Source organism: Plectropomus leopardus, chromosome 17 (genome assembly GCF_026936395.1).
Source record: "Plectropomus leopardus strain MGB_pleo_1.0 chromosome 17, ASM2693639v1, whole genome shotgun sequence".
Taxonomy (NCBI): domain Eukaryota; kingdom Metazoa; phylum Chordata; class Actinopteri; order Perciformes; family Serranidae; genus Plectropomus; species Plectropomus leopardus.
Window position 1 is genome coordinate 29,707,695 of NC_142192.1, and position 21,713 is coordinate 29,729,407.

Genomic DNA, 21,713 nt, shown 5'->3' on the forward strand with positions numbered 1-21,713 from the left:
TAAAAACAGAAAGTTGTGCAGGAAGATAAAAGTGTTTCAGTCAGTATTATTTATCTCAGATTGCTTCATGTACACTCAAAGTTCCTACATGAAGACTTTGCAAAATGTGACACCATGTGTTATCTTATTATTTTTTTTATATTATTTATTTGTATAGAGTTTTTACTGTGAAACCCTGAAATACTTTTCATTTACATATTTGTAGATGTATTCACAAGGTTGAGCATATTTCTTGATGAAGAAAGATATTCACAAAAAAGGCTCCTCATGTAAATCTGCAAAAGTGACATTAAGACTTTGATTTAAATATTTTATATCAGCTTATGCTGATGATACTCTGCAATTTCTTTCTAATCCCTCAAGCTGTATTAAGTATTTTTTTATAACACAGTTCAAAATAATGTAATCAAAGTGTCCCTGTTTCATTGATCCAGTTAGACCTTGGCTGCATCGGGACATTACTGTTAATAGGAGACACTGTCAGGAGAGCCTGACAGAGTTAGTGGATATGTGACATGATGTGATTCTGGAGTTCATGAATAAAATCGTCACCAGTGGGGAGACAATCTAACACTGATATGGGTTTTCATCTTGAACCTCTAAACACATGAGAGAGGGGATCTGTTGCAATAAAAAATATCCACACATTTATTTCACTTGACTTATGTTTTATTATACAGCATATAAGCATTATGACAACAATAAAAACATGACTATTTCTAATTGAAAACTGTTGTTAAGTGAGATGATAGAAAGAGAGACAGAGTGCAGATTGAGAGCAGTAGCAGAGTAAAACCAGTAGCAGAGTCCCAGTGAGTCAGGTCAGGACTAGGAACACTGGTCTCTCCTCAGTGTCTGAGAGAGTGGAGTCTGGGAGCCCTGGGTGGCCTCACAGGTCACAGAGCCCACCTTCCTCCACTGGTCTGCAGAGAGCCTCAGGGTGCTGCTCCAGCTGTAGCGGCCGTCCTTCTCCAGCACCCCGGGGCTCCTGCTCTCCTCCCAGCTGCTGCTGCTGCTGCTGCTGCTGCTGCCGTCCACCTTCCAGGACAGACTCCAGTCTGAGGGGAAGCCCTTGTTGGCCAGACACATGAGCGTGGCCTTCCCCTGCTCCAGCTCCTCACTGGAGGGGGGCAGCACCGTCAGGGAGGGACGGACGTCACCTAGGAGACAGCAATCAGCTTAGAGGACAGGGACCACACGGCTGTCAGTCGACCAGCAGACACTTGGACACATTTACTGTGTGAGAGCTGATTTTGTCCTTTAAGGAGTTTCTGTCAGATGGTTTTTCTGCTCCAGCAGTCACTCACTCACACATTGTTTCACTTCCCTTTAAGAAGCCTCTCATGCAAACCAGCACAGAGAGAATCATCATACAGAGCGACCCGAAATATATCAAACTACTCTGGAAATAAAATCTCAAAATTTAGACCAGTTTTCAAACTTTCTCATCCAAAACCTTAAACTGAACGTAACTTATCATTAACATATCTAGTGAAAACATAAATACAGAAAATGAACTGATTACAATCAAAAATCTTCATGCACTTTTCAATCACCATCAAAGATTTTTGAAATTTGAAACATTTAACACAATTAAAAGATTTTGCAGATTTTCAAATTACCATATTGTCTTCACTCTGTTCAATTTTATTTGAATAATTGATTCTTTAGGAAATTTGTTTGAAAAAAACATCAATCATTTTAGTGCAAAATTGTAATCTAATCTCGGAAAACATTTTATGAAAAAGGTTTGCGGTTTTATCTTTTTAAAGTTTTTTTTTTTTTTAATTCTAGTATTGTGAAAAATTAAGTAAAGAATCATTCGCTAAAGCTGCTGTGAGATTACCTCCATGGTAAAAGAGGAGAAATAAAAACATTAAAAAAAAACCAAGAGAAATAATTTAATGTACTGAAGATATTTTCCAATTCAAATTTAAATACTTCAAATCTGTTATTTAATATTTGTGAAGAAACGTACTTCCAACATCCAGTCTGGTTCCTCCACCAAAAGTCCACCACAGTGATACAAAGTCATTGAGCCGCCGTACAAAAACCTCTGACTGCAGAGAGACACGGCTCTCTGACTTTGACACAAACAAACTCACCAGAATTCGTTTCTGTGTGGATGTATGATAAAATTCAAACTGAGAAAAACACAGTACTACAGATTTCCAGAATGTATTGTTTGAAAATGTATTTTTATTTAAAATGAAAATTAAAATAATTGAAATTGGACTGCAGAGGTTACAAGGTACAATGTAACTTCATTGTCATTTTTCTTCAATGTAGTTTAGGAAGAAATGAAATTCAAGGTGATCCTAAATCCTGCTACATCTTGTGGCGTCGAAGGAGGAGTTGAAGAGTTTCACAGCCCGGGAAAAGAAGCTGCTCTGTAGTCTGGTGGTTCTGCAGCAGAAACTGTATCTTTTTCCAGACTGTGTCTGGGGTGGCTGCTGTCTGTCAGTATCTTTTGGGCTCTGTGCAGTAACCTCACTTCACCGAGGTCACTGATGCTCTGGAGATGGGAATCTGTGATGTTCTGGGCAGTTTTAATCCCCCGCTGTAGAGCCTTCCTGTCCTTGACAATGCACGGACCATGCCAGCTGGTGATGTTTCCAGTCAGTATGCTTTCTATTGCATATATAAGCACACCAATTAAACAGAATATGAAGCATACAGAAACAATAGTGCAAATGGGAAAATAGCAGAAAATAAACTCTATAAATGATACAAGAAAGCAAAGCCTACAAAATAAAATTTTAAAAAAAAATCAAAAATTGTGATGCAGATCTATGTTAAATGTCTCTGTGGCACAGAGAACAAAAAACTTCCTTTATATGACAAGAAAGACAAAATCAAACATTTAGAAGCAAAACTGGGCAAGAGGCCCATGTTGTTTCTAATTGGTCCTGCAAATTTCTAATCAGTATTGACAGATTCACTGATAAACAGCCTCATCAGAGTAATCCAAGTCCCTGTTGGAGTCAGTCAGAGCATTTCCATAGCGAGCCACTTTGCATCAGCAGCTCCATGCTCCAGTGCTCTGGGAGAGTTTATAGTCCTGAGAGTTGAACTCTGGATGACTGACAGCTGTCCTTCATGACAACAGAAGACACAGAAATGGTCCTCATCAAAAACATGACTTTGACCTGCGTCCTCATCTGGACTCTCCTCTGCTGCTGCTTCACAGGTAAAGTCCAGAGAATCAAACTCCTCTCCTCTATGAACATCCGTCCCTCTGAAATGAAGCCGACAAAACCATGACGCTGCTTTATGTTTCTGTCTCTGTGTCCTCAGAGTCCAGAGGTCAGGTCACAGTGACTCAGCGTGGAGCAGTGAGATCTGCTGTGGGAGGCTCCGTCCCCATCACATGTAGGACCAGTCAGGATGTTCATGTGTGGAGCAACAACCATCTTTTAGCCTGGTACCAACAGAGAGACGGAGAAACTCCTAAACTGCTCATTTACTTTGCCAGCACTCGAGCATCAGGGATCCCAGATCGTTTTACAGGCAGAGGATCAAACTCTGACTTCACTCTGACCATCAGTGGAGTTCAGACTGAAGATTCAGCAGTTTATTACTGTCAGAGTGAACATTATATCAACAGTCAGCATGTGTTCACACAGTGAAAAAGCGTCGTACAAAAACCTCCCTCAGTCAGACTGAACAGAAACTGAAGTGACAGCTGCAGCTGGAAGCTACTGCAGAGAGTGATACACTTCACTGACACACACACACACACACACACACACACACACGTATATGTAGCATGCATGCATATCATCAAATAAAAAAAAAAAACAACTATTTTATTATCTGACAACATCTTATAATACACCACAAAATCCACTTCTCTTCCTTCGGTAAATAATCAGAAGGTTGTTTAATTTGTCTGGCATCTCTTAATCCCAATTTCAGTTAGGAATCAGCAGTCAAATAAACTCAGAGAAAGTAATCTAAGCCAAGTTTTTTTCCTTCCCTAAAAGAAATGAAAGGTCATTTCAAAGTTTTGAATAATCTTTCCTTATTTCTGCCTTCATAAATACCTACGAAACTGTTCCTGTCTTTCCTAAAATTCCCCTCTTCTTTGATATTACATCTGTCTTTTCTCTGTCAGACAGGCTCTTTTAATAATGTATTAATCATTATTTGGTACTAATAAAAACACCTGCCTTCATATATAAATATTAAAAGGTTTTGGGGCCTTTTATATAATTTATTGTGGAATCTGTTGTCAACCAAAACAATATATAAACCTTGGTTTGTCATATTTCACAGTTACAAAAAAGACAGACCCCAGAGCTTTAATGTGAAAACAAGCAGGCAACAAAAACTGAAGGAACGGATTAAACAGAAACAAGTACAGGAGAAAAAATGAACTAGAGACAAAGCAGATAATGTGAGGAACATGAGAGACAAGAGACACCAGCTTCAAATGCAGATGATGTGACACTGAAAAAGAGAAAACACACACAGACTAAAGACACAAAGGGAGGAGGGTGTTAACGAGGGACAGGGGACAGCAAGGCTAATGAGGGACAGGTGAACCAAATCAGGACAGAAACACACAAAGACAGGAAGTTAAACAGGACATGACACATGAGGAGTGACTTTCAAGATAAAACATAAATCACATTACAAACAAACTTAGGTACTTGACATAGTTAGGTATTCAAAAGTTTGCTTAAGAAGTCTAAAAAATGTTCAATGTCACATAATTTTAAACTGCTTGGACATCAAAAAAAGCTGTTTCAACAGCTGCACAGACGCTAAAAAAACTACCTCATATGAAGAAAATATACTTTATAACTTCATCTTATTGTAACATTTTACACTAAAAAACAAAACATGAGGGAAAAAAAATATTATTTTAACAACAGTCTTCTTAGTCAAAATTTTACTAATGTTCAAGTTCAAAAGTTAAAAATGATCACTTTAATGTCGTTTCCATTAAGCCGATGAAAGGATTTTTTTTTGTAATGCTCCACAACTACATTCAGCCTTTGTAGATCCATTAAAAGTCATTTTAACATGAACTTTGCTCATACTTTTTACCCGCATTAATACTACCTACTTTATTACACCAATATTAAATAAAGATATGGTGTATTGACAGAAATATTTTTATTTTGTTTAGTTTTACAAAACTGCATCCAACACATAAAAATGTTGTCATGACACTCTAGTGTAATTTAATTTTTGGTAGATGTTTGCTAGAATAAAATGTATGTTCAGGTCATTAAAGACTTTGTAGTTTTCAGCTTCATTATGAGCAAGAAAATATCAAGTCCCTGTTGGAGTCAGTCAGAGCATTTCCATAGAGAGCCACTTTGCATCAGCAGCTCCATGCTCCAGTGCTCTGGGAGAGTTTATAGTCCTGAGAGTTGAACTCTGGATGACTGACAGCTGTCCTTCATGACAACAGAAGACACAGAAATGGTCCTCATCAAAAACATGACTTTGACCTGCGTCCTCATCTGGACTCTCCTCTGCTGCTGCTTCACAGGTAAAGTCCAGAGAATCAAACTCGTCTCCTCTATGAACATCCGTCCCTCTGAAATGAAGCCGACAAAACCATGACGCTGCTTTATGTTTCTGTCTCTGTGTCCTCAGAGTCCAGAGGTCAGGTCACAGTGACTCAGCCTGGAGCAGTGAGATCTGCTGTGGGAGGCTCTGTCTCCATCACATGTAAGACCAGTCAGGATGTTCTTGTGTGGAGCAACTACCATCTTTTAGCCTGGTACCAACAGAGAGACGGAGAAACTCCTAAACTCCTCATTTACTATGCCAGCACTCGAGCATCAGGGTGTCCAGATCGTTTTACAGGCAGAGGATCAAACTCTGACTTCACTCTGACCATCAGTGGAGTTCAGACTGAAGATGCAGCAGTTTATTACTGTCAGAGTCGTCATGATATCAACAGTCAAGCTGTGTTCACACAGTGAAAAAGCGTCGTACAAAAACCTCCCTCAGTCAGACTGAACAGAAACTGAAGTGACAGCTGCAGCTGGAAGCTACTGCAGAGACTGATACACTTCACTGAGGACACACACACACACAAATATAAATTCTTTACAAAACTGGGACAAAAGACACACTTCAGAATTGTTTCTGTCAATAAGGTGAAATCTAATGAAATTGATAACTGTCACCTGTTTTCTTGAGCTGTGTTGAGGTGTCTCTACAAGCTATTTAACCCCTGAAATTTGGGCAAACTGGTGTGATCTCTGTTGAAAACACGAGGAAAAAGGCAATGAGCAACTTGGCAAGAAATGTCCAGCAAACTGGAAGAACTTAAGAAAAGGTGACAAGAAAATTACCTGAAAATTACTTTTGAGAAAGAGGAAACTTTTAAAAACTCGAGGGGAAACTCTCCAGAAAATTGTATGTATAATTACTGTAACCATTTATTTTAAGTTCATCACTTCACAAAATCTTTTTCATGTTTTTAGGAACTTTTTGGGGGAAATTTTCTTTTTTTTTTTTCTTTTAATTTATTGTTTTTACTAATTTCCTGCAAATTGATGGGTCAAATCCTGTAAAGTTGCTCATTGCTTTCCATATTTGTGAATGGAGTCAAACCAATATGTTTCATTTTTTAAGGTTTGGGGCCTCTCAGAACATTTATTGTACAATCTGTGATCCAACAAAAAAAAAAAAAAAACTCTCACATGTCACATTTCACAATTCAGAACTGAAGGACCATGATGCAGAAAACCAGGAAGGTAAAGTCAGCAAACGTTTCAATGTAAAAACAAGCAGACAATGAAAACTGAAGGAACAGGCCAAATAAAATAAAGTAAAGGGAAAATAAAACTAAACTAGAGACAAAGCAGATGATGTGAGGAACATGAGAGACAAGAGACACCAGCTTCAAATGCAGATGATGTGACACTGAAAAGAAAACACACACAGACTAAAGACACAAAGGGAGGAGGGTGTTAACGAGGGACAGGGGACAGCAAGGCTAATGAGGGACAGGTGAACCAAATCAGGACAGAAACACACAAAGACAGGAAGTTAAACAGGACATGACACATGAGGAGTGACTATCAAAATCAAACATAAATCACATTACAAACAAACCTAGGTACTTGACATAGTTAGGTATTCAAAAGTTTGCTTAAGAAGTCTAAAAAATGTTCAATATCACATAATTTTAAACTGCTTGGACATCAAAAAAAGCTGTTTCAAAAGCTGCACAGATGCTAAAAAAACTACCTCATATGAAGAAAATATACTTTAAAACTGCATCTTATTGTAACATTTTACACTTAAAAAACAAAACGAGGGAAAAAAATATTATTTTATTAACAGTTTTCTTAGTCAAAATGTTACTAAACCAAAGTCTGAGTTTGATTTCATCTGTTTTTAAACATACAGGTTAATGCAGATGAGCATTCATCAACTTTTCTTTTTAAATTTTACTTGTTTCTGGGGGTGTTACCACATTCTTCTTTTAATCTATCTTAAAAACATGAACAATGTTGAACTGTATCAATACATTCATACTCAGTTGTGACAAATTAATTTATAATGTTAGGAGACATTTTCATTCCAGTTTCTGGTAAAATTTTACCATCCAGTTGTAAACATTAATATATGAGGTCTCTACTTTTTTCACCTTTTTGTTTTGCCTATCTGCTTGAGGTTTTGCAAAAACACATGGATATGAATATTTTATGAATAATGTTCAAGTTCAAAAGTTAAAAATGATCACTTTAATGTTGTATTTCATTAAACCGATGATATTTTTTTAGATAGATTTTTTTGTAATGCTCCACAACTACATTCAGCCTTTGTAGATCCATTAAAAGTAATTTTAACATGAACTTCGCTCATCCTTTTTGCCCACATTAATACTACCTACTTTATTACACCAATATTAAATAAAGATATGGTGTATTGACAGAAATATGTTTTTAATTTGTTTTGTTTTACAAAATTGCATCCAACACATAAAAAATGTTGTCATGACACTCTAGTGTAACTTAATTTTGGTAGATGTTTGCCAGAATAAAATGTATGTTCAGGTCATTAAAGACTCTGTAGTTTTCAGCTTCATTATGAGCAAGAAAATATCAAGTCCCTGTTGGAGTCAGTCAGAGCATTTCCATAGAGAGCCCCTTTGCATCAGCAGCTCCATGCTCCAGTGCTCTGGGAGAGTTTATAGTCCTGAGAGTTGAACTCTGGATGACTGACAGCTGTCCTTCATGACAACAGAAGACACAGAAATGGTCCTCATCAAAAACATGACTTTGACCTGCGTCCTCATCTGGACTCTCCTCTGCTGCTGCTTCACAGGTAAAGTCCAGAGAATCAAACTCCTCTCCTCTATGAACATCCGTCCCTCTGAAATGAAGCCGACAAAACCATGACGCTGCTTTATGTTTCTGTCTCTGTGTCCTCAGAGTCCAGAGGTCAGGTCACAGTGACTCAGCCTGGAGCAGTGAGATCTGCTGTGGGAGCCTCCGTCTCCATCTCATGTAGGACCAGTCAGGATGTTTATGTGTCGAGCAACAACCACCGTTTAGCCTGGTACCAACAGAGAGACGGAGAAACTCCTAAACTGCTCATTTACGATGCCAGCACTCGAGCATCAGGGATCCCAGATCGTTTTTCAGGCAGAGGATCAAACTCTGACTTCACTCTGACCATCAGTGGAGTTCAGACTGAAGATGCAGCAGTTTATTACTGTCAGAGTTTTCATTATATCAACAGTCAGCATGTGTTCACACAGTGAAAAAGCGTCGTACAAAAACCTCCCTCAGTCAGACTGAACAGAAACTGAAGTGACAGCTGCAGCTGGAAGCTACTGCAGAGACTGATACACTTCACTGAGGACACACACACACACACACACACACACACACACACAACAGTAGCTACTTCACTGGTCTACATGATCACTTACTGTATGTGTCACTATAAATATTTTGTCAGATTTTTGAGACCCTGTTTTTTTTGTGTGTTTCATTACATTAAGAAGTCCATTCGCATTTCAGCTATCTCTTCATTGACACTGTAATAAATCCATTATGTATGTCGATTTAAAATGTTGATATGCGCCAAAAAAGTTTTTATCCTGATGAGACCCTTTGGCCCCCGTGATTCTCGCCCTCATTCATGTATTTAAAACACTGTAGCAGGTTGAATTTTAAAGCTCGATATTTAAAATTATTCTGGGAAATAAGCTTCAAACTTATTCCATAAAATAATGTACCTCTCCTTTTTCTGACTGCTTGATGAGAAAAAAACTGTCATAGATTTTGACTCAGCTTTTTCAAAGATTACTTAATTTCAGTTCATCTCAGTTTCTAAAAACATTATATAACAGATAGTTTACATAATTTCTGCTGTCAGCACTGAGGTTAAACAGCATGATATGTTGAGGACAGCTACAGCTCACTGACTCTGTGTGTTTGCATATGTGTCCTGCCTCTCTGCTCCCAGACGTTAAGAGGACAGTGTTGATCAGTGTCTGTCCAGACCTTTCAGAGACACTGAGACGCCGGCAGCACAATGATGATGTCACTGAGTCTACTGCTGGTCACCCTGGGGCTCCTTGTTCAGGGTGAGACTCTCTTCTGAAAACTTTGCTTCAGGATGCAACCAGGTTCACCTCAGTGATGTTCTGCTATGATGGAGAGACACTGAAACAAGCAGCAGTTACCTTCTTCCATCTATTCTCCGTGTTCAAGAAATGATGCTCTTCTGTTTGGATGTTGATCATCTTTCTCCTGTTTTTGATATTTTCCAGGTTCATCAGGAGAAATCATCCTGACTCAGTCTCCTGGATCTCAGTCTGCTGTAGCAGGACAGACTGTCTCTATCACATGTGAAAGCAGTACACTTATAGGTGATGACATTAACTGGTACCAACAGAAAGATGGAGAACCTCCTAAACTCCTGATTTATGATACTACAGAGCGGCAGTCTGGAGTTCCAGATCGTTTTAGTGCAACGGCACATCAGACTGACTTCACTTTGGTCATCAGAGGAGTTCAGACTGAAGATGCTGGAGTTTATTACTGTCAGCAGCATAACAGTTTCCCGTTCACACAGTGAAACAACGCAGTACAAAAACCTCCCTCAGCTAAAGAGGAACTGATCTGCTTCAACAGCTGCACACAATCTAAAAAAAAACTACATCTTATGACCAAAGAATATTTCATAATTACACCTAATTGTAATATTTTGCAGTGAAAAATGAAAACATGACGGAAACGATTAAAATCTTATTAACAATCTTCTCAATCAAAATGTTACAAATCCACAGTCAGAGTTTGATTTCATCTGTTTATAAAAATACAAGTTAATGCAGATGAGCATACATTAAATATTTTTTCATTTAATTTTTAGTATTTTCTTGGAGTGTTCGGACATTCTTCTTCTCGTATATCTTAAAAACATGAACAATGTTGAACTATATCAATAAATTTATACTAAGTTGTGCCAAATTAACCTATAATATCAGGAAAATGGATCCTGACATTTTCATTCAAGTTTCTAGTAAAATTTTTCAATCCAGTTGTAAACATTAACATCTGAGGTCCCTACTTGTTTCTCCTTTTTATTTTGCCTGTCTGCTTGAGGTTTTGCAAAACACATAAATCAGAGTATTGTGGTAATAAAATTTCAGTTAAAAATGATTAAGATTGCTTTAATGTCATATTCCATTAAGCGGATTATAGGATTTTTTTGTACTGCTCTGCAACTACATTCAGGCTGTTGCAGTTGCATTAAATGTCTTTTTTTTGTTTTTAAGATGATTTTTTTTGGTGTCTGTCCATTAAAGGCAATAAAAGCCTTTAATAGACAGGACAGTTTAAAGTGAAAGGGGAGAGAGAGAAGGGAGACATGCAGCAAAAGGCCAAGGCCTGAATCGAACCCAAGGCCGCCGCCACGAGGTTACAACCTCTGCATAAGGGGCGCTGCTCTCTCCACTGAGCCTCCAAGCGCCCCATTAAATGTCAGTTGATGAATGTCACATGAAATTCACTCATCCTTTTTTCTTGCATAAATTCCACCCACTTTATTAAACCAATGTCAAATAAGACCTGATGTATTGACAGAGAAATAGTTTTGATTTGTTTTGTTTTGTTTTACAAAATTGCATCCAACACATAAAAAATGTTGTCATGACACTCTAGTGTAACTTAATTTTGGTAGATGTTTGCTAGAATAAAATATATGTTCAGGTCATTAAAGACTTTGTAGTTTTCAGCTTCATTATGAGCAAGAAAATATCAAGTCCCTGTTGGAGTCAGTCAGAGCATTTCCATAGAGAGCCACTTTGCATCAGCAGCTCCATGCTCCAGTGCTCTGGGAGAGTTTATAGTCCTGAGAGTTGAGCTCTGGATGACTGACAGCTGTCCTTCATGACAACAGAAGACACAGAAATGGTCCTCATCAAAAACATGACTTTGACCTGCGTCCTCATCTGGACTCTCCTCTGCTGCTGCTTCACAGGTAAAGTCCAGAGAATCAAACTCCTCTCCTCTATGAACATCCGTCCCTCTGAAATGAAGCCGACAAAACCATGACGCTGCTTTATGTTTCTGTCTCTGTGTCCTCAGAGTCCAGAGGTCAGGTCACAGTGACTCAGACTGGAGCAGTGAGATCTGCTGTGGGAGGCTCCGTCTCCATCACATGTAGGACCAGTCAGGATGTTTATGTGTGGAACAGCTACCACCGTTTAGCCTGGTACCAACAGAGAGACGGAGAAACTCCTAAACTCCTCATTTACTATGCCAGCACTCGAGCATCAGGGATCCCAGATCGTTTTTCAGGCAGAGGATCAAACTCTGACTTCACTCTGACCATCAGTGGAGTTCAGACTGAAGATGCAGCAGTTTATTACTGTCAGAGTTATCATTATATCAACAGTCAGTATGTGTTCACACAGTGAAAAAGCGTCGTACAAAAACCTCCCTCAGTCAGACTGAACAGAAACTGAAGTGACAGCTGCAGCTGGAAGCTACTGCAGAGACTGATACACTTCACTGAGGACACACACACACACACACACACACACACACAGAAACACACACGGTATATGTAGCATGCATTCATATCATCAAATAAAAAAAAAACTATTTTATTATCTGACAACATCTTATAATACACCACAAAATCCACTTCTCTTCCTTCGGTAAATAATCAGAAGGTTGTTTAATTTGTCTGGCATCTCTTAATCCCAATTTCAATTAGGAATCAGCAGTCAAATAAACTAAAAAGTAATCTAAGCCAAGTTTTTTTCCTTCCCTAAAAGAAATGAAAGGTCATTTCAAAGTTTTGAATAATCTTTCCTTATTTCTGCCTTCATAAATACCTACAAAACTGTTCCTGTCTTTCCTAAAATTCACCTCTTCTTTGATATTACATCTGTCTTTTCTCTGTCAGACAGGCTCTTTTAATAATGTATTAATCATTATTTGGTACTAATAAAAACACCTGCCTTCATATATAAATATTCAAAGCTTTTGGGGCCTTTTATATAATTTATTGTGGAATCTGTTGTCAACCAAAACAATATATAAACCTTGGTTTGTCATATTTCACAGTTAAAAAAAAACGGACCCCAGAGCTTTAATGTGAAAACAAGCAGGCAACAAAAACTGAAGGAACGGACGCAAACAGAAACAAGTACAGGAGAAAAAATGAACTAGAGACAAAGCAGATGATGTGAGGAACATGAGAGACAAGAGACACCAGCTTCAAATGCAGATGATGTGACACTGAAAAAGAGAAAACACACACAGACTAAAGACACAAAGGGAGGAGGGTGTTAACGAGGGACAGGGGACAGCAAGGCTAATGAGGGACAGGTGAACCAAATCAGGACAGAAAAACAACTACAAACAAATCTAGCTGCTTGACATGGTTACTTATTCAAAGGTTTGTTTAAGAAGTCTAAAAAATGTTCAATACAACATAATTTTTAACTGCTTGGACATCAAAAAAAGACCATACTATGTAAACGTGTCGGTCCATGCTGTCAGCACTGAGGTTAAACAGCATGATATGTTGAGGACAGCTACAGCTCACTGACTCTGTGTGTTTGCATATGTGTCCTGCCTCTCTGCTCCCAGACGTTAAGAGGACAGTGTTGATCAGTGTCTGTCCAGACCTTTCAGAGACACTGAGACGCCGGCAGCACAATGATGATGTCACTGAATCTACTGCTGGTCACCCTGGGGCTCCTTGTTCAGGGTGAGACTCTCTTCTGAAAACTTTGCTTCAGGATGCAACCAGGTTCACCTCAGTGATGTTCTGCTATGATGGAGAGACACTGAAACAAGCAGCAGTTACCTTCTTCCATCTATTCTCCGTGTTCAAGAAATGATGCTCTTCTGTTTGGATGTTGATCATCTTTCTCCAATTTTTTATATTTTCCAGGTTCATCAGGAGAAATCATCCTGACTCAGTCTCCTGGATCTCAGTCTGCTGTAGCAGGACAGACTGTCTCTATCACATGTAAAGCCAGTACAAGTATAAGTAGCAACCTTCACTGGTACCTTCAGAAACCTGGAGAATCTCCCAAACTCTTAATTTATTATGCTACAAATCGTCATTCTGGAGTTTCAGAGCGTTTCAGTGGGACAGGCTCTGGGACTGACTTCACTCTGACCATCAGAGGAGTTCAGACTGAAGACGCAGGAGATTATTATTGTCAGCAGAGTTACAGCTTCCCGTTCACACAGTGAAAAACTGTCGTACAAAAACCTCCCTCAGCTAAAGAGGAACTGATCTGCCTCAGCAGCTGCAGAGAAACAGACTGAAGAATCTTGACTGACACTTTAGTTCTGTTCATCAAATAATGTTAGAAACTAGTTTTCATACTAGAGTAAGTTTTATTAGTAATTTTCTTGAAATGGGTTGCTAAACAATAAAAGTCAGTGAGTGCAATATTAGAGAAGTTAATACAGCAACAGCATTTACATTAGTCCATTTTTAAAGAATATATTAAGAGTAATTCAAATAAATATATTTATTTACTTCTTCGTATAGTTTTACTTTTCAGGAAAGCTGGACACCTTACATTGTAAATGAGCTTCTGTTCTTATCAAAACATATTTAGGTTTAAGTTATGTTATATTTTGAGGTCACATTGCTGATGTTGATATTTTGATGACATAATATGCTGATGATACACTACTTTATAATTTATATGCTATAAATCATCCTCAAACATTGTAGATTAAATGAGATCAATTAAACTTTCTGAACACTTCTGAGAGCATTTCTCCTTTGAATGTTTCTGGTCATGACACACTTCATTTATGAGATCCAGACAGAACGTCTGATTTTCAATAAAATATTTGAACAATTATTTATAGTTTGGAAAATAATCAGCACTTTTCTATTAGTGTACTGAAGAAGTTTCTGTTGTGACAAAAGCTTCTGGAAAAGAAATGTCATTCATGTCTGGGTCACATTAAGCTTACATTAATGTATATCTGATGTGTCTCCTTGTTTTTATGTAAAAAATATTAAATATTGCATTGTTTTAGTGTGTTGTTTCTCCTTATAGACACTTTAATATAAAAATCTGAAACTCAGTGGAGGTCAGTCTTGCTGGAAAAGAACCAATAAAACAAGATCTGTTTTTTTTTTTGTTTTTATAAGAACATACATGAGACCAACTGATATGATGAAAACTTCTTTATTGTGTTGAAATAATAAACACTGAAAAAAAAATAGGAATAAAACATTATCAATGAAACATATAATATGAGAGGGAGTGAAGGAGGGACAGAGAGAAAGGAAAAAGGAGACAGAGTGTTGCAGATGCAGGGTGATAAACGTTCATGTAATGCACATAACACAGCTCACCATTTAAAAGGAAAGAATACGCAAAAACAATGGTGCAAATAGCAAAATGTCAGTAAATAAATGGAATAAATAATACAAGAGAGAAAATCCCATAAAATGACAAGTTTTTTCTGATGCAGTTGTTCTATGGTCTATGCCTTTATGGTACAGAGAATAAAAAACTTCCTGTATATGTTCAGTTGGCCATTTGGGCCCAAAGTCAAACATTTAGAAGCAAAATTGGTCAAAAGGTCAAAGTCAAATAAAACTGGTACTAAAAATCTGTAATCAGTACTGACAGATTCACTGATAAACAGCCTCATCAGAGTAATCCAAGTCCCTGTTGGAGTCAGTCAGAGCATTTCCATAGAGAGCCACTTTGCATCAGCAGCTCCATGCTCCAGTGCTCTGGGAGAGTTTATAGTCCTGAGAGTTGAACTCTGGATGACTGACAGCTGTCCTTCATGACAACAGAAGACACAGAAATGGTCCTCATCAAAAACATGACTTTGACCTGCGTCCTCATCTGGACTCTCCTCTGCTGCTGCTTCACAGGTAAAGTCCAGAGAATCAAACTCCTCTCCTCTATGAACATCCGTCCCTCTGAAATGAAGCCGACAAAACCATGACGCTGCTTTATGTTTCTGTCTCTGTGTCCTCAGAGTCCAGAGGTCAGGTCACAGTGACTCAGCCTGGAGCAGTGAGATCTGCTGTGGGAGGCTCCGTCCCCATCACATGTAGGACCAGTCAGGATGTTTATAGCTCTAACTGTTTAGCCTGGTACCAACAGAGAGACGGAGAAACTCCTAAACTCCTCATTTACTATGCCAGCACTCGAGCATCAGGGATCCCAGATCGTTTTACGGGCAGAGGATCAAACTCTGACTTCACTCTGACCATCAGTGGAGTTCAGACTGAAGATGCAGCAGTTTATTACTGTCAGAGTTATCATTATATCAACAGTCAGTGGCTGTTCACACAGTGAAAAAGCGTCGTACAAAAACCTCCCTCAGTCAGACTGAACAGAAACTGAAGTGACAGCTGCAGCTGGAAGCTACTGCAGAGACTGATACACTTCACTGAGGACACACACACACACACGGTATATGTAGCATGCATTCATATCATCAAATAATAAAAAAAACTATTTTATTATCTGACAACATCTTATAATACACCACAAAATCCACTTCTCTTCCTTCGGTAAATAATCAGAAGGTTGTTTAATTTGTCTGGCATCTCTTAATCCCAATTTCAATTAGGAATCAGCAGTCAAATAAACTCAGAGAAAGTAATCTAAGCCAACTTTTTTTCCTTCCCTAAAAGAAATGAAAGGTCATTTCAAAGTTTTGAATAATCTTTCCTTATTTCTGCCTTCATAAATACCTACAAAACTGTTCCTGTCTTTCCTAAAATTCACCTCTTCTTTGATATTACATCTGTCTTTTCTCTGTCAGACAGGCTCTTTTAATAATGTATTAATCATTATTTGGTACTAATAAAAACACCTGCCTTCATATATAAATATTCAAAGGTTTTGGGGCCTTTTATATAATTTATTGTGGAATCTGTTGTCAACCAAAACAATATATAAACCTTGGTTTGTCATATTTCACAGTTAAAAAAAAACGGACCCCAGAGCTTTAATGTGAAAACAAGCAGGCAACAAAAACTGAAGGAACGGACGCAAACAGAAACAAGTACAGGAGAAAAATGAACTAGAGACAAAGCAGATGATGTGAGGAACATGAGAGACAAGAGACACCAGCTTCAAATGCAGATGATGTGACACTGAAAAAGAGAAAACACACACAGACTAAAGACACAAAGGGAGGAGGGTGTTAACGAGGGACAGGGGACAGCAAGGCTAATGAGGGACAGGTGAACCAAATCAGGACAGAAAAACAACTACAAACAAATCTAGCTGCTTGACATGGTTATTTATTCAAAGGTTTGTTTAAGAAGTCTAAAAAATGTTCAATACAACATAATTTTTAACAGCTTGGACATCAAAAAAAGACCATACTATGTAAACGTGTCGGTCCATGCTGTCAGCACTGAGGTTAAACAGCATGATATGTTGAGGACAGCTACAGCTCACTGACTCTGTGTGTTTGCATATGTGTCCTGCCTCTCTGCTCCCAGACGTTAAGAGGACAGTGTTGATCAGTGTCTGTCCAGACCTTTCAGAGACACTGAGACGCCCGGCAGCACAATGATGATGTCACTGAGTCTACTGCTGGTCACCCTGGGGCTCCTTGTTCAGGGTGAGACTCTCTTCTGAAAACTTTGCTTCAGGATGCAACCAGGTTCACCTCAGTGATGTTCTGCTATGATGGAGAGACACTGAAACAAGCAGCAGTTACCTTCTTCCATCTATTCTCCGTGTTCAAGAAATGATGCTCTTCTGTTTGGATGTTGATCGTCTTTCTCCTGTTTTTTATATTTTCCAGGTTCATCAGGAGAAATCATCCTGACTCAGTCTCCTGCATCTCAGTCTGCTGTAGCAGGACAGACTGTCTCTATCACATGTAAAGCCAGTTCAAGTGTTAGTGCTTACCTCAACTGGTACCTTCAGAAACCTGGAGAATCTCCCAAACTCTTAATTTATTATGCTACAAATCGTCATTCTGGAGTTTCAGAGCGTTTCAGTGGGTCTCAGTCTGGGACTGACTTCACTCTGACCATCAGAGGAGTTCAGACTGAAGACGCAGGAGACTATTATTGTCAGCAGAGTTACAGCTTCCCGTTCACACAGTGAAAAACTGTCGTACAAAAACCTCCCTCAGCTAAAGAGGAACTGATCTGCCTCAGCAGCTGCAGAGAAACAGACTGAAGAATCTTGACTGACACTTTAGTTCTTTTCATCAAATAATGTTAGAAACTAGTTTTCATACTAGAGTAAGTTTTATTAGTAATTTTCTTGAAATGGGTTACTAAACAATAAAAGTCAGTGAGTGCAATATTAGAGAAGTTAATACAGCAACAGCATTTACATTAGTCCATTTTTAAAGAATATATTAAGAGTAATTCAAATAAATATATTTATTTACTTCTTCATTATAGTTTTACTTTTCAGGAAAGCTGGACACCTTACATTGTAAATGAGCTTCTGTTCTTATCAAAACACATTTAGGTTTAAGTTATGTTATATTTTGAGGTCACATTGCTGATGTTGATATTTTGATGACATAATATGCTGATGATACACTACTTTATAATTCATATGCTATAAATCATCCTCAAACATTGTAGATTAAATGAGATCAATTAAACTTTCTGAACACTTCTGAGAGCATTTCTCCTTTGAATGTTTCTGGTCATGACACACTTCATTTATGAGATCCAGACAGAACGTCTGATTTTCAATAAAATATTTGAACAATTATTCATGGTTTGGAAAATAATCAGCACTTTTCTATTAGTGCACTAAGAAGTTTCTGTTGTGACAAAAGCTTCTGGAAAAAAAATGTCATTCATGTTTGGGTCACATTAAGCTTACATTAATGTATATCTGATGTGTCTCCTTGTTTTTATGTAAAAAAATATTCAATATTGCATTGTTTTAGTGTGTTGTTTCTCCTTATAGACACTTTAATATAAAAATCTGAGACTCAGTGGAGGTCAGTCTTACTGGAACAGAACCAATAAAACAAGATCTGTTTTTTTGTTTTTATAAGAACATACATGAGACCAACTGATATGATGAAAACTTCTTTATTGTGTTGAAATAATACACACTGAAAAAAATAGGAATAAAACTTTATCAATGAAACATGTAATATGAGAGTTGGCCATTTGGGCCCAAAGTCAAACATTTAGAAGCAAAATTGGTCAAAAGGTCAAAGTCAAATAAAACTGGTACTAAAAATCTGTAATCAGTACTGACAGATTCACTGATAAACAGCCTCATCAGAGTAATCCAAGTCCCTGTTGGAGTCAGTCAGAGCATTTCCATAGAGAGCCACTTTGCATCAGCAGCTCCATGCTCCAGTGCTCTGGGAGAGTTTATAGTCCTGAGAGTTGAACTCTGGATGACTGACAGCTGTCCTTCATGACAACAGAAGACACAGAAATGGTCCTCATCAAAAACATGACTTTGACCTGCGTCCTCATCTGGACTCTCCTCTGCTGCTGCTTCACAGGTAAAGTCCAGAGAATCAAACTCCTCTCCTCTATGAACATCCGTCCCTCTGAAATGAAGCCGACAAAACCATGGCGCTGCTTTATGTTTCTGTCTCTGTGTCCTCAGAGTCCAGAGGTCAGGTCACAGTGACTCAGCCTGGAGCAGTGAGATCTGCTGTGGGAGGCTCCGTCTCCATCACATGTAGGACCAGTCAGGATGTTCATGTGTGGAGCAACTACCATCTTTTAGCCTGGTACCAACAGAGAGACGGAGAAACTCCTAAACTCCTCATTTACTATGCCAGCACTCGAGCATCAGGGATCCCAGATCGTTTTTCAGGCAGAGGATCAAACTCTGACTTCACTCTGACCATCAGTGGAGTTCAGACTGAAGATGCAGCAGTTTATTACTGTCAGAGTTTTCATTATATCAACAGTCAGGATGTGTTCACACAGTGAAAAAGCGTCGTACAAAAACCTCCCTCAGTCAGACTGAACAGAAACTGAAGTGACAGCTGCAGCTGGAAGCTACTGCAGAGACTGATACACTTCACTGACACACACACACACACACACACACACACACACGCACGTTTAACAAGTTGATTTTAAACACTTAAGAGTTCACACAATATACCTTTACTATCAATACACATACAGAGAAAGGGGCCACAAGAGATGCTCAACAGAGATTACAATTGTTGCCATTATACATAATAAATGAAATAAGGTCACAGTGTGGCGTATCTGACAAATGTTATTGATGGCCCTTTACATTTTTTTTAATGTTTATCCTCAGAAAAAACATTGCTTGCGTTTCTAAATCTTTCAGGTTGAAGCATGTTATAAATGCTGCAAATATTGCCGTGGATTTTTTTCTTTCCATTTTTTAATTTTATTCTCGAAGAACTGAGTCACTAACAGGCTATCAGAGTTAACTTTCTTCACAATTGACCCATTACTCGTAGCAATTAATCTTTCAATAATATGTACATGAGTTAACTGATGAATTGGTAATTGTTATTGACTCTTTCAGCAAGTCTTTTGGAGAATAATTGCTCTAAGATTTTACTTATTTTTGGAAAATAGCAGGTGCATCATTTTGCATATCCCTGTATGTGAATGACATGCTGCTTCATATGTTGAATTTGAAAAATTGCTTTGCGACTTTTTTTTTGGTCTTTTTCAATATTTGGGATGATTCCAAATTAATTCTTCTTAGATATGAGAAATACTGGAAATCAGAATTGAATGATAACAGATACACTGCAAAAACTGCCAATCTAACCAAGTGTAATAATCTTATATTTAGATTAAAAAATCTAGTTAGTCTTGTTTTATGTATTAATGATTATCTAGTGCTGACTAGGAAAGATCATTTGACTTATTTCAAATAAATATCACTTGCCTGGTCTTGTTAAGCATCTTTGTCTTTTTCTGAGTTATTTTTAATTAGTTACAGGAGACAAGTCTGGAAACATCCACTTCAGGTCTATAGAAACCTTATTTTAAGCACTAGTATGTCCAACTAGGCTTAAATAAATTGCTTGAAATTAGTGTTTTTGATCTTATTTCAAGATTTTATGGGCTATAATGAGAGTCACACAGTTTTACTGGTTTTAAGACATCTTAACAAGCAAAATTTGCTTACTGCACTGGCAGCCAAATTTGCTTCTTTTAAGTTCAAGTATGCTTAAATCTAGGGTGTTTGGCCTTAAATTTGACAGGCCATTTTTGCAGTGTATTTAAGTGATTTTCTTTTAAAAAGGTCTAAGTGTGTGAATTATAATCAAGTTTCACAGATAAAACTATAGCACAACATTTTTCTCAGTCAGAATATATTGAAAACAATTAACTGACTTGGATTGACTTTGCACACAACTGTTTATTGTGTTTCTAAACATATACAGTAAATGGAAAAGCTGATAGAGTATAAAACATGATGCATTCACAATAATCTCATAGAAAGTGCTGATTTGATAAAATCTTTATTATTTCAATATCTTTGAACCATCAACATTAAGACAAGCAAAGAAGAGAGACTAAGACAGTGTTACAGAGTGCAGATTGAGAGCAGTAGCAGAGTAAAACCAGTAGCAGAGTCCCAGTGAGTCAGGTCAGGACTAGGAACACTGGTCTCTCCTCAGTGTCTGAGAGAGTGGAGTCTGGGAGCCCTGGGTGGCCTCACAGGTCACAGAGCCCACCTTCCTCCACTGGTCTGCAGAGAGCCTCAGGGTGCTGCTCCAGCTGTAGCGGCCGTCCTTCTCCAGCACCCCGGGGCTCCTGCTCTCCTCCCAGCTGCTGCTGCTGCTGCTGCTGCTGCTGCCGTCCACCTTCCAGGACAGACTCCAGTCTGAGGGGAAGCCCTTGTTGGCCAGACACATGAGCGTGGCCTTCCCCTGCTCCAGCTCCTCACTGGAGGGGGGCAGCACTGTCAGGGAGGGACGGACGTCACCTAGGAGACAGCAATCAGCTTAGAGGACAGGGACCACACGGCTGTCAGTCGACCAGCCGACACTTGGACACATTTACTGTGTGAGAGCTGATTTAGTCCTTTAAGGAGTTTCTGTCAGATGGTTTTTCTGCTCCAGCAGTCACTCACTCACACATTGTTTCACTTCCCTTTAAGAAGCCTCTCATGCAAACCAGCACAGAGAGAATCATCATACAGAGCCACCCGAAATATATCAAACTACTCTGGAAATAAAATCTCAAAATTTAGACCAGTTTTCAAACTTTCTCATCCAAAACCTTAAACTCAATGTAACTTA

General features: G+C 38.4%; 2 pseudogenes and 2 gene segments (V, D, J or C); 2 read left to right on the forward strand and 2 right to left on the reverse strand.

Moving 5' to 3' along the window:
• Positions 1-647: 647 nt before the first annotated feature.
• Positions 648-1,232, reverse strand: LOC148186694 (Ig kappa-b4 chain C region pseudogene; annotated as a pseudogene).
• A 6,980-nt stretch (positions 1,233-8,212) lies between these two features.
• On the forward strand, positions 8,213-9,129 carry LOC148186695 (Ig kappa chain V region 3547-like). The segment is given in 2 exon segments: positions 8,213-8,304; positions 8,412-9,129. Coding segments are annotated over 2 exon segments (423 nt in total).
• Positions 9,130-9,503: 374 nt separating this feature from the next.
• LOC121955990 (Ig kappa chain V region 3368-like) lies at positions 9,504-10,543 on the forward strand. The segment is given in 2 exon segments: positions 9,504-9,574; positions 9,761-10,543. Coding segments are annotated over 2 exon segments (360 nt in total).
• Positions 10,544-20,911: 10,368 nt separating this feature from the next.
• On the reverse strand, positions 20,912-21,406 carry LOC148186696 (Ig kappa-b4 chain C region pseudogene; annotated as a pseudogene).
• Positions 21,407-21,713: the final 307 nt, after the last annotated feature.